The sequence below is a fragment of the Eurosta solidaginis genome, chromosome 1 (genome assembly GCF_040869045.1).
Source record: "Eurosta solidaginis isolate ZX-2024a chromosome 1, ASM4086904v1, whole genome shotgun sequence".
NCBI lineage: Eukaryota > Metazoa > Arthropoda > Insecta > Diptera > Tephritidae > Eurosta > Eurosta solidaginis.
Window position 1 is genome coordinate 88,861,490 of NC_090319.1, and position 15,324 is coordinate 88,876,813.

The 15,324-nt window shown below is 36.5% G+C and overlaps 1 protein-coding gene across 9 annotated transcripts in view; it reads left to right on the forward strand.

Annotated features, from left to right (window-relative positions):
• Window positions 1-15,324, forward strand: part of ClC-a (chloride channel protein 2) — a 247,584-nt gene that overhangs the window by 11,835 nt on the left and 220,425 nt on the right. The window contains exon 1 of one of the 9 annotated variants that reach the window (XM_067759041.1): window positions 374-1,654. The exons of the other annotated variants lie outside the window; for them this stretch is intronic. Coding sequence (XP_067615142.1) covers window positions 1,412-1,654 — 243 coding nt within the window. The 5' untranslated portion in view covers window positions 374-1,411. Of the gene's footprint in view, window positions 1-373; window positions 1,655-15,324 lie in introns of those variants that run through there. 9 annotated transcript variants of the gene reach the window in all.

Below are 15,324 nucleotides of genomic sequence, written 5' to 3' on the forward strand. Positions count from 1 at the left end.
ATAAAATAAAATAAAAATTCAAAAAGAGTTTTGAATGAGATTTAAGTAAATAATAATAAGCAATAGACTCAAAATTATTCATAATTTGTTAAAATATTCCAGAAAAGTTGAAAAAATATATATTAAAAATAAATAGTATAAATAAATAAAAAATAAAAATAAAAACGAAAATATATTTAGAAGTTTGAGTGATTTAAGAAAAAAATTTTAAATACAAAAAACAAATTTGAAAAATTTTAATTTTTCAGTGTTATAAAAGCATGAGTTTTTACATTGATAACTTAAAAATGTATATTTAGTTTTTACTTGCATGTATAACGTTTTAAGAACATTCTTAAAATGCCAAAAAAGTTATAAACGGCGAAATTTTTAGAAAACTTTATTTTAAGTGCTACATTTAACATAAAAATCATACATACAAAATGAAACTTAGTTCAAATAAAGTTTTCAACAAAATTACTTATTATTTTAGATTTCTACGAAGGCACATAAAAAGTCCTAAGCGGTAAAAAACAAAAACAAAATATATAAAAAAAAATTGAATAAAAAGTTGAAGCTTGCAAATCTTGAAAAGTTTTTTTTACAAAATATATGAATTGTGAATCGCATATGATTCAAATCTTGCCATGAATCAATTGCCTTGACGCCAAGAACAGGTGCAGCAAAGCATGTTATGGCTACGCCAGGCAGCAGGGACCATCGGGTGGGCAAGTCATACATAGCTGTAACACATACATTGGCAATGTCTGCAATGGCTCGTGCTCTGGGCCAACTTGCACCCGCGTCGTGATGCAATTGGTGACCGCCAAATGCGCATTTAACATTGAAACAAAGCAACGGTAATATATGTGTTTTGTAAATAATTCAATACAAAACTATCAACAACAAAAAGCTGCATGTAAAATAACAAAATAAAAAAAAACTAAAACAACAAAATAAGAACAAATATTAAAATATAAAACTAAAAAATTTATGAATTATAGTGCGCGAAGAAATATTCACGAATGTCAAGTGTAGAATAGAAAGAAAAAACCTTAAAGTAAAAAGAGCAGACAAAAAATCTCGGCAAAACCATTTATTTTTAATTGCAAAACAACCAAACAAAATAAAAAACTAAAGCTCAATACAAACAAACAAATTACGCGTATACAAAATCTTGTCGCGCATTGTTGTCACATCATCGGTGCTTTTTTTTTTAATTTTTGTTTTTTCAAATAAGCTTTGGCCTGTGCATCTAAAATCACCAATTCCACCAAGATAGTATTTTATCCCGCTCAATATCTTCTATCTTCTTATGTGCTATATTTCCCTCTTTATCACCATCGTCTACATTACCGACTTTCATCGTTCACAGTTTTATTAATATTTGCGCAGCGCATGCGGCGTTGCGTCTCTTCGTCCTCAACACCACATGTACGACTCGGATATCGACGATGAATATATCCGCGAGTATGCTTTTGAACCGGAGTTGCTGATTAATCGCGATGATTATCGTAAGCGGGAAGAAGAACAAAAGGAAAAGGATCAACGAGAGGCACTTAAGAAACGTTCCTCGTTTCGACGTAAAACTGTGCGTAAGGCTAGCGTGGATAGTTATGATAGCGATGGAGAACCAAAGAATCAAATTGATGTGGAAATCGAAGCATTTTATTATGTAAGTGAGAGTTTAAATAAAATCGTCATTTATTAGAGTAGCACTACAGACGTGCGCTGTATTTATTTTTACATTCCCTTCCCCAAATCGCACTAGCTCCGAAATAGCGCAGAACTATGGCATTAAAAGATGACACTACACCATTCCCAGTTGTAAATGAGAAATCGTCATATGGAAATGAGAATAATCAAGTGTAAATGCGAAAGCGTACCTTCGGTATGAGAATAGTCACTTGTAAATAGTTGCGTTCCAATGAAGCGTGATCCAGATACGGATAAAAATTTAACATGCAAATGCAACAACAATGCTGTAATCCTGGTATCTATCTGGATCAGTTTCGCATCAACAGGGTGGCTCTGTTGATTTGGTTTTTTGTGGAACATTTTTGACAGCATACCCTCTGTACTTTGCAGCACTTACAGTCATATGCACTAGGGCATCCGATATTTAACACATTTTTTCCACTCGAAAACCCATAAATTTACACCTTTAAGTCTGAAACCTAATTATTAAGGCCATAAAATAATCACATTATATCCATTTTAAATCATGAAAACTATACATTTTTTATATGAAAACTAACATAATGTGCAAATGTTCTTTGCACAAAGCTCCCGATAGAAGTAAAATGTTTAATATCAGACATAAGTTATTTAGTTCAAAGTATTTCTTTTGGTACTTCTCCCGACATTTTAGGACGTGTTTTAACTGCCGGCCCCTTTGGTAATCATTAGTACTCTAGATTTTTTTTAAGTGCAAAATCCCATACAAATTTATATGGAAAATATATAACATTTGTGGCGTGGTTTAAAGAACTAATAATACTAGCTTTTACTTTGATAAATTGTTTTAACTTTTTAAGCAAAATTTTATGGAGCTATTTGGGGGATAAAAGTACACATTCGTTGAGTGCTGGCAATTCTCATAGTACTGATCCTGATCGTTCCAATGAGATTTGATCGTGACCCAGAGCTCGAAGACTCAATGGAATGTTACTAATAAAACAGCGTAAAATGAAGTTTCGAAGGTGTCAATTTTAATTGAGAATAGTCAGCTGGAAATGAGATTAGTCAATTTTAAATGCGAAAGCGCATAAGGAAATGAGAATAGACAGTTTAAATGAGAAAGCATCAAATGAAAATGCGAAAATGTAATTTGTAATTGGGAATATAGAAATGGTAATAAAGATCTAATAATAACACTTGATGGTAAATTGTCTTTGTTCCGACTGACATGTCTTGGAGTGAGACAGCATTTCCCTGAAACGACGTTGAATGCTGGAATAATCTGGCGCAGTCTCCCCCAGTTGCTGATTTTATCGCTCCATCCACCGATTATATATATATGTAAGACGCGATAACCTCCGAAGAGATTTTAGGCCGAGCTTCTCTTCCAATTTGCGTCGAGCTTCTCTTCCAATTTCCTACAAATTGGCGGGACGGGACCTACTTGTTATACCTTTCATGAAAATGAAATGGTATATTAATTTCGTCACGAAACCGAAAATTGTAAGTCCTTAAAGGAAAATAGATAGACCCACCATTAAGTATACCGAAATAATCAGGTTGAAGAGCTGAGTTGTTTTAGCCATGTCCGTCTGTCCGTCTGTCCGTCTGTCTGTTTGTATGCAAACTAGTCCCTCAATTTTTGAGATATCTTGATAAAATTTGGTGAGCAGGTGTATTTGGGTGTCCGATTAGACATTTGTCGGAACCGACCGGATCGGACCACTATAGCATATATCCTCCATACAACCGATTTTTCAGAAAAAGAGGATTTTTGTAATATCTTACCCAATTTAACAGATTGAAGCTTCAAACTTCACCATATACTTTCGTATATTGAACATATTGTTGCCTGAAAAAATTTATGAGATCGGTCGTATATATAGTATATATATGGTGGTATATATAGTATATATATATAGTATATATATATATATATTTTCGCAAATTTTAGCCCCATTTTAACAGCTAGAAGCTTCAAATTTCACCGAATATTTACTTATATAGCATATATTGTTGTCTGAAAAAATCATAGAGATCGGTTGTATATATAGTATATATCTCATACAACCGATTGTTCAGATAAGAAACTTTTCGCAATTTCTACCCCATTTTAACAGCTATAAGCTTCAAATTTCACCGATTGCTTACGTATATAGCATATATTGTTGTCTGAAAAAATCATAGAGATCGGTTGTATATATAGTATATATATCATACAACCGATTGTTCAGATAAGAAACTTTTCGCAATTTCTACCCCATTTTAACAGCTATAAGCTTCAAATTTCACTGATTGCTTAGGTATATAGCATATATTGTTGTCTGAAAAAATCATAGAGATCGGTTCTATATATAGTATATATCTCATACAACCGATTGTTCAGATAAGAAACTTTTCGCAATTTCTACCCCATTTTAACAGCTAGAAGCTTCAAATTTCACCAACTGCTTAGTTGTATAGCATATATTGATGTCGAAAAAAATCATTGAGATCGGTGATATACATAGTATATATCTCATACAACCGATTGTTCAGATAAGAAACTTTGCGCAATTTCTGCCCCGTTTTAACAGTTAGAAGCTTCAAATTTCACAAAATGCTTTCGTATATAGCATATATTGTTGTCTGAAAAAATCATAGAGATCGGTGGTATATATATTATATACTTCATATAAACTGTCATATTGACCCCTTTTTTACGGCTAGAAGCTTCAAGATTCATCAAATTTTCTTCAAATAGTTTCGTTTACGTCATATATTTTTGAAATACGTGATTCGTAGCCATAGTTTTTACATGCAGACCACAAAAAACGTGAAGCTTTGCATCCTCACACAGATTACCTACCTATTTTTATACCTTTCATGAAAATGAAATGGTATATTAATTTCGTCACGAAACCGAAAATTGTAAGTCCTTAAAGGAAAATAGATAGACCCACCATTAAGTATACCGAAATAATCAGGTTGAAGAGCTGAGTTGTTTTAGCCATGTCCGTCTGTCCGTCTGTCCGTCTGTCCGTCTGTCCGTCTGTCTGTTTGTATGCAAACTAGTCCCTCAATTTTTGAGATATCTTGATAAAAGTTGGTGAGCAGGTGTATTTGGGTGTCCGATTAGACATTTGTCGGAACCGACCGGATCGGACCACTATAGCATATATCCTCCATACAACCGATTTTTCAGAAAAAGAGGATTTTTGTAATATCTTACCCAATTTAACAGATTGAAGCTTCAAACTTCACCATATACTTTCGTATATTGAACATATTGTTGCCTGAAAAAATGTATGAGATCGGTCGTATATATAGTATATATCCCCCACAACCGATTGTTCAGATAAGGAACTTTTCGTAATTACTGCCCTATTTTAAGAGCTAGAGGCTTCAAATTTCAGCGAATGCTTACGTATATAGCATATATTGTTGTCTGAAAAAATCATAAAGATCGGTGGTATATATAGTATATATATGGTGGTATATATAGTATATATATATAGTATATATATATATAGTATATATATTTTCGCAAATTTTAGCCCCATTTTAACAGATAGAAGCTTCAAATTTCACCGAATATTTACTTATATAGCATATATTGTTGTCTGAAAAAATCATAGAGATCGGTTGTATATATAGTATATATCTCATACAACCGATTGTTCAGATAAGAAACTTTTCGCAATTTCTACCCCATTTTAACAGCTATAAGCTTCAAATTTCACCGATTGCTTACGTATATAGCATATATTGTTGTCCGAAAAAATCATAGAGATCGGTTGTATATATAGTATATATCTCATACAACCGATTGTTCAGATAAGAAACTTTTCGCAATTTCTACCCCATTTTAACAGCTAGAAGCTTCAAATTTCACCAACTGCTTACGTGTATAGCATATATTGATGTCTGAAAAAATCATTGAGATCGGTGATATATATAGTATATATCTCATACAACCGATTGTTCAGATAAGAAACTTTGCGCAATTTCTGCCCCGTTTTAACAGTTAGAAGCTTCAAATTTCACAAAATGCTTTCGTATATAGCATATATTGTTGTCTGAAAAAATCATAGAGATCGGTGGTATATATATTATATACTTCATATAAACTGTCATATTGACCCCTTTTTTACGGCTAGAAGCTTCAAGATTCATCAAATTTCATCAAATAGTTACGTTTACGTCATATATTTTTGAAATACGTGATTCGTAGCCATAGTTTTTACATGCAGACCACAAAAAACGTGAAGCTTTGCATCCTCACACAGATTACCTACCTATTTTTTATTTTATATTTATCTTAAAAATCGTTTAGATATGTTCAAATTTCACCAAATGCTTACGTGTATAGCATATATTGTTGTCTGAGAAAATCATAGATACCGGTGGTATATATAGTATATATCCCATACAACCGATTGTTCAGATAAGAAACTTTGCGCAATTTCTTCCCCATTTTAACAGTTATAAGCTTCAAATTTCACCGATTGCTTACGTATATAGTATGTATTGTTGTGTCAAAAAATCATAGAGATCGGTGATATATATAATATATATATGATGGTATATATAGTATATATATATAGTATATATATATTTTTTTTACGATTTCGGCCCCATTTTAACAGCTAGAAGCTTCAAATTTCACCAACTGTTTACGTGTATAGCATATATTGATGTCTGAAAAAATCATTGAGATCGGTGGTACACATAGTATATATCTCATACAACCGATTGTTCAGATAAGAAACTTTGCGCAATTTCTGCCCCGTTTTAACAGTTAGAAGCTTCAAATTTCACAAAATGCTTACGTATATAGCATATATTGTTGTCTGAAAAAATCATAGAGATCGGTCGTATATATATTATATACTTCATATAAACTGTCATTTTGACCCCTTTTTTACGGCTAGAATCTTCAAAATTCATCAAATTTCATCAAATAGTTACGTTTTCGTCATATATTTTTGAAATACGTGATTCGTAGTCATAGTTTTTACACGCAGACCACAAAAAACCTGAAACTTTGCATCCTCACACAAAGTACCTACCCGTTTTTTATTTTATATTTATCTTAAAAATCGTTAAGGTATGTAGATCTGTTCACTATATATTTCTTATCTTATACATCCGATTATTCGGAGATTACGAACGGGATAAGATTATTGTTCAGCCCCATTCATGAAAGGTATGAAGTCTTCGGCACAGCCGAAGACAGTCCCGTTCTTACTTGTTTATTTTATATTTATCTTAAAAATCGTTTAGATATGTTCAAATTTCACCAAATGCTTACGTGTATAGCATATATTGTTGTCTGAGAAAATCATAGATACCGGTGGTATATATGGTATATATCCCATACAACCGATTGTTCAGATAAGAAACTTTTCGCAATTTCTACCCCATTTTAACAGCTATAAGCTTCAAATTTCACTGATTGCTTAGGTATATAGCATATATTGTTGTCTGAAAAAATCATAGAGATCGGTTCTATATATAGTATATATCTCATACAACCGATTGTTCAGATAAGAAACTTTTCGCAATTTCTACCCCATTTTAACAGCTAGAAGCTTCAAATTTCACCAACTGCTTAGTTGTATAGCATATATTGATGTCGGAAAAAATCATTGAGATCGGTGATATACATAGTATATATCCCATACAACCGATTGTTCAGATAAGAAACTTTGCGCAATTTCTTCCCCATTTTAACAGTTATAAGCTTCAAATTTCACCGATTGCTTACGTATATAGTATGTATTGTTGTGTCAAAAAATCATAGAGATCGGTGATATATATAATATATATATGATGGTATATATAGTATATATATATAGTATATATATATTTTTTTTACGATTTCGGCCTCATTTTAACAGCTAGAAGCTTCAAATTTCACCAACTGCTTACGTGTATAGCATATATTGATGTCTGAAAAAATCGTTGAGATCGGTGGTATACATAGTATATATCTCATACAACCGATTGTTCAGATAAGAAACTTTGCGCAATTTCTGCCCCGTTTTAACAGTTAGAAGCTTCAAATTTCACAAAATGCTTACGTATATAGCATATATTGTTGTCTGAAAAAATCATAGAGATCGGTCGTATATATATTATATACTTCATATAAACTGTCATTTTGACCCCTTTTTTACGGCTAGAATCTTCAAAATTCATCAAATTTCATCAAATAGTTACGTTTTCGTCATATATTTTTGAAATACGTTATTCGTAGTCATAGTTTTTACACGCATACCACAAAAAACCTGAAACTTTGCATCCTCACACAAAGTACCTACCCGTTTTTTATTTTATATTTATCTTAAAAATCTTTAAGGTATGTAGATCTGTTCACTATATATTTCTTATCTTATACATCCGATTATTCGGAGATTACGAACGGGATAAGATTATTGTTCAGCCCCATTCATGAAAGGTATGAAGTCTTCGGCACAGCCGAAGACAGTCCCGTTCTTACTTGTTTTATGCTGACTTCGAACGGCATCTGCAAGGCAGATGAGTTTTCACTGAGAGTTGACAGATATACTAGGAGTGCTTGCCAAACACTTCCGAGGAGCGGCCCCGCTTAGACAAATTTTCTGCTAATTGAAAAATCTTGCTTCTAAAATTTTGATGTTGCTTTGCCCGGTGCGTGAACCCAGGACCTTCGTTGTGGTAGGCGGTTGGTTCGTTGGTTTGTTGCTGTGCTTCCCGGCTATGGAGCCGGTGCCATTTTGATGCACTTCTTCCTGGAACCAATTACGTTTTGGATTGATGTACCCTGCTATAGTTTTACTCAAACCACTTCGTTAAATCAATAAACCTACTGATGTCCTTGTCCTTGATTCGGCACTTTGACACCGCCCTTAAGTCCGGAAACACATAACTGCCTAGAGTTCGGGACCGAAAATTCGCGAGGGCTGGGCACTCGCCGGGAAAGTGAGTAACCGATTCCTCGGCACCCTCCTGCCTACAGCTCCTACACCTCTCATTGTGGGGGATACCCATTCTATTCGCGTGTGTGCCAAACGGCCAGTGCCCTGTAATAGTGGCCGTGATTCTGTATATTTCCTTCCTAGACCTATTTAGTAGGTCATCGGTTCTTTTCTGGTTGTAGTCTGGCCATATTAATTTCGTGATTCTACAGGTGTCCGTAGAGTACCAATCGCGGATTGCTATTTTCCTTAGATAGGTGAGAATGTCTGTTTGAACTGATGTGAGTGGTCGATGCACCGCGACTGCTGATGTCTAACGATGCTCCTTTCTTTGCTATTTCATCCGCTTTTTCGTTCCCGTCAATGTTCCTGTGGCCGGGCACCCAGCTGAGAGTGACGGCTGCCAGGTTGGCTGCTTCACGTAGCACCCTCTTACAGTTATCGACCGCTTTAGAGGATGTGAACGGTGATTCTAGCGCTTTGAGTGCCGCTTGGCTGTCGGAGTATATAACTACCTCACCGTCTATCCGGTTCTGCAAAAGGAAGATTCAGGCACTCTCTATTCCTTGCAGCTCTGCTTGGAAGATGCTGGCTGTGTTTGGAAGACGGATGGGGATTGCGATTTTTAGTTGGTTGGAGTAGACACCTGCACCGACGCCGCAGTCTATTTTGGACCTGTCAGTGTAGATTGAGGTGGCCTCCTCCCTGCCAACGCTGTCGTCCGCCCTATCCGTTCTAGAGGGTATCTGCACCTTGTAATTTCTGTCGAAAATCAGTGTATTTGAGAGGTAATCTGTTGTCGAATCCACATCGGTGAGCATTGTTAGGATGTCACTGTGGCCATAACCTTTTTCTTTCCAGCATTTAGACTCCCTTAGTCTGATGGCTGTGCTGATCGCTGTATATCTGATGTGGAGGGTCAGTGGCAGCAGGTTAAGTATAACGTAGGCGGAGCACGCTACCATCACACCACGGCGGCCGCCAATCCACCGATTGATCTACATAAATATTGCAGCTGTTGCTCTAAATACAATATACGTTTGTCAGTCGTATGGTAATTTGTACCTGCACCTGTGTTTTTTATTTTACCTAAATAGTCTTGATGCGGATCAGCATTAAAACGAGCACAGTGCTAAATGCAGCACTGCCGTTTGGACATTTTAAGTATAAGCTAATGCTGAATCGACTCTCGTATAAAATGGGCCCCCAAAACTAAGTCGTTTAAATCGTCCGCCTACTCCTCCGATCGTTGACAAACTGAACTTACCGAAGCAGCGCATGCACCCACGCTAAAAGGAACTCATGTCGGTCGATCGACGATACAACAGACATTCATATCGCTCCGAATAAATGCATGTGCGAGCATCTTGGAATTACAAGTGGCGCTTTCGCATATTCAGTTTATGTTTTATTATTTACACCTGAATATTCCTATTTCCATATGACGGTTTCGCATTTACATCTGATGCTTTATCATTTACAATTGACTATTCTCAAATACAAATTACGCTTTCGCATTTGAATTCGATGCTCCTCATTTACAAATGACTATTCCGCTATCGAAGTAAAGCTTTCACATTTATAACTGGAAATGTTGTAGCTCACATTCTGCCGCTCAATTTAAGTGAATATTGCTCAGATTTGAGCACTGTTGGTTTAAGGATGGCTACCAATTGTCCCACTATGCATCCGATTTGCTCCAGGTCGGTGGTAATCATTGATCCAGTAGTGCGAAGCTTTGTGATGAAGCGTAAATGTCTCGCGTATTCGCTGCAAGGTATACATAATACTCAAAAAACAATTGCTTACAAGTAAATTTTATAATAAAACTCATAAATATTTGATTCCATGGCGGAACTATACAAGGTGACAGTAGAACGACCCACATTCACACAAACACACGGTATTGTGTTCGAGATCATTTCGAGACAATGTCACTACTGCTTTTCGGGATAATTTCGAGACAATTCGGGGTAATTTCAGGATCATTTTACGATGGATTTTAAATTGAATTTGAAATACTTTGTATCTGTTCGGAACCATTTCGGGGTTCTATTCAGGACTCTTTTCGAAAAAGGTATGGTCAAGCTGAATTAGAATTCAATTTGGTTATTGATATTTTAGAAATGTGTGAATAAATACTTAGTTACTAACATCAAGAGGCGCCTATACAACAACAACAACAACATCAACCTATCCCCCTTCGTAAAAATTCCTGTAGTGTAAAAATTTTGGGGAAGAAGCCAAACTATTTTGTCCGAAAAATCTATTGCCGAGCGACAGAGCCAAACTCTGTTACAAATAGCGTTTTACGTATGTGTTCAGAAAGCGTGCGCTGCACACATAATAAGCTATGCCTTAGCGAAAAATAATTTTGTATCAACGGTATTTCACTTATCAACTTTTCCAGTGTATTGAGACGTACCGCATGGATTTTCATTGGAAAGTGTCCTGTCAAAACCCCAAAGATCATTGATTGATGAGCCTTAGTGAACGTAATCATTTCATCAGACCTACCGCCAGAAGGATCTTGCCAGCCTGCAAGACCAGACTAAAGTTGACCAGCGGAGTCCTGAAATCCCTGCAGCCATCTTCATCCGCTCCAATTGTACCGATGCGGGCTAAGAGATCCGCTTGACAGTTGCCCGGGCTATCACTATGGCCCGGTACCCAGATAGTCCTTATCATAAAATAGCTCAATGCATTCACAAAAAAGGTCTGGCACTCCCATACTATTCCCAATCACACTAAAGTTGAACTCAAGGCCTTAATAGCCACTTGGCTATCAATATAGTTGTTAAATTCCCTAACACTGAATGGGATTTCATCCACTGCAGGGATCAGCCAACTTAAACTTGCTGCTTACATTCACCTTTGGCAAGAGAATCCCTTACCAACCTTTCCGTCCAGCTTCGACCCATCCGCGAACAAATTAACTGATCACCTGCCCAAGATGAGTCCTCTTCCCCACTCCTCTATCGGGGGAATGACTGGGTGAGGGTTGCACAGGGAGAAGTTATCGGCACAAAATAGTCCGTCTTCTCAGGGATAAATTCGAACCTGGTAAGAAGGCTAGAGTGCCCGAAGTCAGAAAGCCCATAGCCCATATCACGAAGCCTGACCAACGACCGGGCCGCGACCGCCTTTCCCGCAATCTGGATTGGATTTATGTTCAGCATGGCATTCAATACCAAGGTAGGTGTTGTTCTAAGATCGCCGCCTATACCAACTACCGGCGTCCGTTATACTGACACTAATATTTTTGTGGTTCTCACCGTGTTCAGTGCATTCCACCAGACGAGCATCCCATAGAACAGAATTGGTTTGATTACCATTTAATAAAGTCTGTGTACTACGCTTGCCGAGAGCCCGAATCTCTTGCCGATAGCCCCCTTGTGGTCCTATCTTCCACATTGGGTCTCCAGGACAGTTTATTGTCGAAAATAGTCCTAAATCTTTAAGCCTTTCAGAAAGTACCAACGGTCTGGGCGAAAAAAGAAATTCATTTAGCCATGTCCGTCCGTCCGTCCATCCGTAAACACGATAACTTGAGTAAATTTTGAGGTATCTTAATGAAATTTGGTATGTAAATTCCTGGAACTCATCTCAGATCGCTATTTAAAATGAACGAAATCGGACTATAACCACGCCCACTTTTTCGAGATCGAAAATTTCGAAAAACCGAAAAAGTGCGATAATTCATTACCAAATACGGATAAAGCGATGAAACTTGGTAGATGGGTTGACCTTATGACGCAGAATAGAAAATTAGTAAAATTTTGGACAATGGGCATGGCACCGCCCACTTTTAAAAGAAGGTAATTTAAAAGTTTTGCAAGCTGTAATTTGGCAGCTGAGTATGTAATGTGCGGTTACACCCGAACTTTGCCTTCCTTACTTGTTCTAACTTATTATAATCTCATTGATAATCTGTTCGTATCTGAAATCAGTCGAGTAAACGGTTGTACCTGCAACTTATGCCCCTCTTTATTTTGTTTGTTGTTTTCTCGCGTATTGCCATCCAATTTGTGTTTACGAATTTATCGAATTTTATTGCTTGCCAACAGCGTTATTTGCACACTTTGCAATTCATAATATTTTTAATTGTTGTTTATTGATTTTCAACCACACATTCCCACGATAAATTTGCATTGAATCGCATTCAAGCAAATTTTATTTCGCTATTAATTATTATTGGATTTTCCACGCATTTGATGCCATCATCATTTGACAGCAATAATTGCCTCACAAATTTTGCAATAATTTCAATGATAATATCATTACACAATTTTAAGTATTCTATCTAAGTTTGTTTTAGCATTCTTTATTTTCGTATATTTTCTGGTGCTGTTGAATACCGCCATTTGAATATTTGGACTCTTTTAGTTGATTTATAATAAATTTTAAAATTTTGCTTTGCTTTGTTTTCGTGCTTGAAAAGAAAAAGTGGAAAGACCATGGCGTATGAGTAACATGAAATACCACTGAAATGGAGAGATACATATCGTCGGTTTATATATACATACTAGAAGACCCGGCAGGCGTTGTCCTCCCCTAAATTTGGCCTATCTGCATACATTTTAATAAGCTTTTTTTGTCTGACTCTGCCCTCCCTCTCTCTTCACTTTTTCATAATCCTTTTATTCACTCCTACCTCCGTATTTTTCGCTTCATCTATCTCCATCTTCGTCTCATTCTATCTCTTTCTCAATCTCCTTCTCTCTTTTCTCTTCTCTCAATTTCTTCTCATTCTTCTGCATACCGTATTGCTTGTCCCAGAGGGTGGTATGTATTTTATTCCAGTCCCAGTCCCACTCCGAATCTCAGTCCCAGTCCCAGTCCTAGTCCTAATCACAGTCCCAGTCCCAGTCTGTCTCTGGATAATATATTACTCTGTACTAAAGCACTCATCAACAGCTTTCATTTGATATCCATATTGTATAAACACTGTCTAGGCATTCACTGGCCCACCTCTTGGCCTATATCTCGAGGGTATGAAAATTACCCTCTACTAAAGCACTCATCAACAGCTTTCATTTGTTATCCATATTCTACAAACACATTCTAGGGGTACTCGGGTCCACGTTTTGGCCTATATCTCGAGACCCTCTACTTCGATCGCAACCAATACATACATAGTAACCACCGCGTGAGGTTTACGCAACTTGTGTGAAAGTTTGAACAAAATCGACCGACGCATCTCTTCTAACACCGGCGACCAACTAACACACATTTTAGCCTTTCTTTTTATATATATAGATTGTTATTTTTCACACTTCACTATAATATTAAAACGAAATGCAGATGTTCGTTGCTTTTGAAATTCGGCTTAAAAATTGCACATGGAACAACTAAAAACTCTCCTAAATTAAAAAAAATGTCATAGTACCTCTAAATCGCGGGCCCCCTCAGAGCCGTTTCTTACAGCCATCTTGGCGGCAGCTCCTACACCTGTCCTTGAAGAGGATTTCCATTCTCTTCGCTTTTAGGTGAAGTGGACAGTGTCCTGTAATTGTGATTGTGACTCTAAATATCTCCTTCCTAACTAATTTATTAAATTTTCTGCTCTTGTCTGAGATGACATGTTGGTGGATATTTGCGATGACATTTCTGTTATACGTGCCTCTTGCGCTTCCAGTTGGGATGCCAATTGCGACGACATTGATGCTACTGTCGATGTTTGTGCAGATATTGCAGCCAATATCATGTTCAAGTCTGTGCTGCTAACCGTCTGCGATGTTTCGTTTTTCTCTTCAATTTTCGTTGTCTCCTCGCCATCAAGATGAAAGGCATACTCTTCCACATCAATTCCTTCTGCTTCCTTTGCCTCTCGTAGCCGTGCCTGAATTTCAAGTTTAACGCCGCTTGTATTCAATCCACGGCTCTCCAACTCCTTCTTCAGTTGCTGGATCTTCAATTCACTGAACTTTGCCATGTTCTTGTTGTCCTCTGGAATTTATCCAACAATCCCACTTTTGACACCAATTGTAACGAATTTGCTGCAAATCCTCTTATTTGCAATCCTCTGCTAAGTTCGAATCTCTAAACTGTTGAATAAATAACTCCAATATTGAACAATGGAAAAATGGCCTTTATTAAAGTACTTCACAATAACACTTATACTTTGCTACTCGCTGGCTTAATAACCAAACTGATTGATAACTCAAATGAAACTCTACTATTGGCCGCCAGATCGCGTGCTTAATCAAACTGATTGATAGCTCAACTCAAATTGAATTACAGCGCCTCTACATCTGTTGCCTTTTATACCCTTTGGTTTCCTCGTTCGCATTTTTCCAGAATGTACTAGCATTGTCCATGAGCTCTCAATCTTCTCAGCTATAACTAAAATTGCACAATTTTATACATCTTTTAGGCGCTTCCAGAATCTACTAGTCCAGTAGCTCTCAAACTTCTCAGATATATGCATGTGTTTGCGCATTGACTCTCCGCTGCTCGTATTCGTACATGGTACATATGTGTAGACGCAATTATTTATTCGTTTATGTAGATACATAAAGATTGAATTATTGATGTGAATGTTTGTAGTTTACAGTCTCTCGGGCGCACATAGGCGTATAAGTAAATGCATCTGTGTGTGACATCTCTCTGGGCTGCCTTATATATGTGTATACTTGATTTGATTATTAGTGATGGTATAACTTAGTGATGCTAATATCCGTGACAGTATTGTAACGAATTTTAAGAAATTCCTGATTATTTT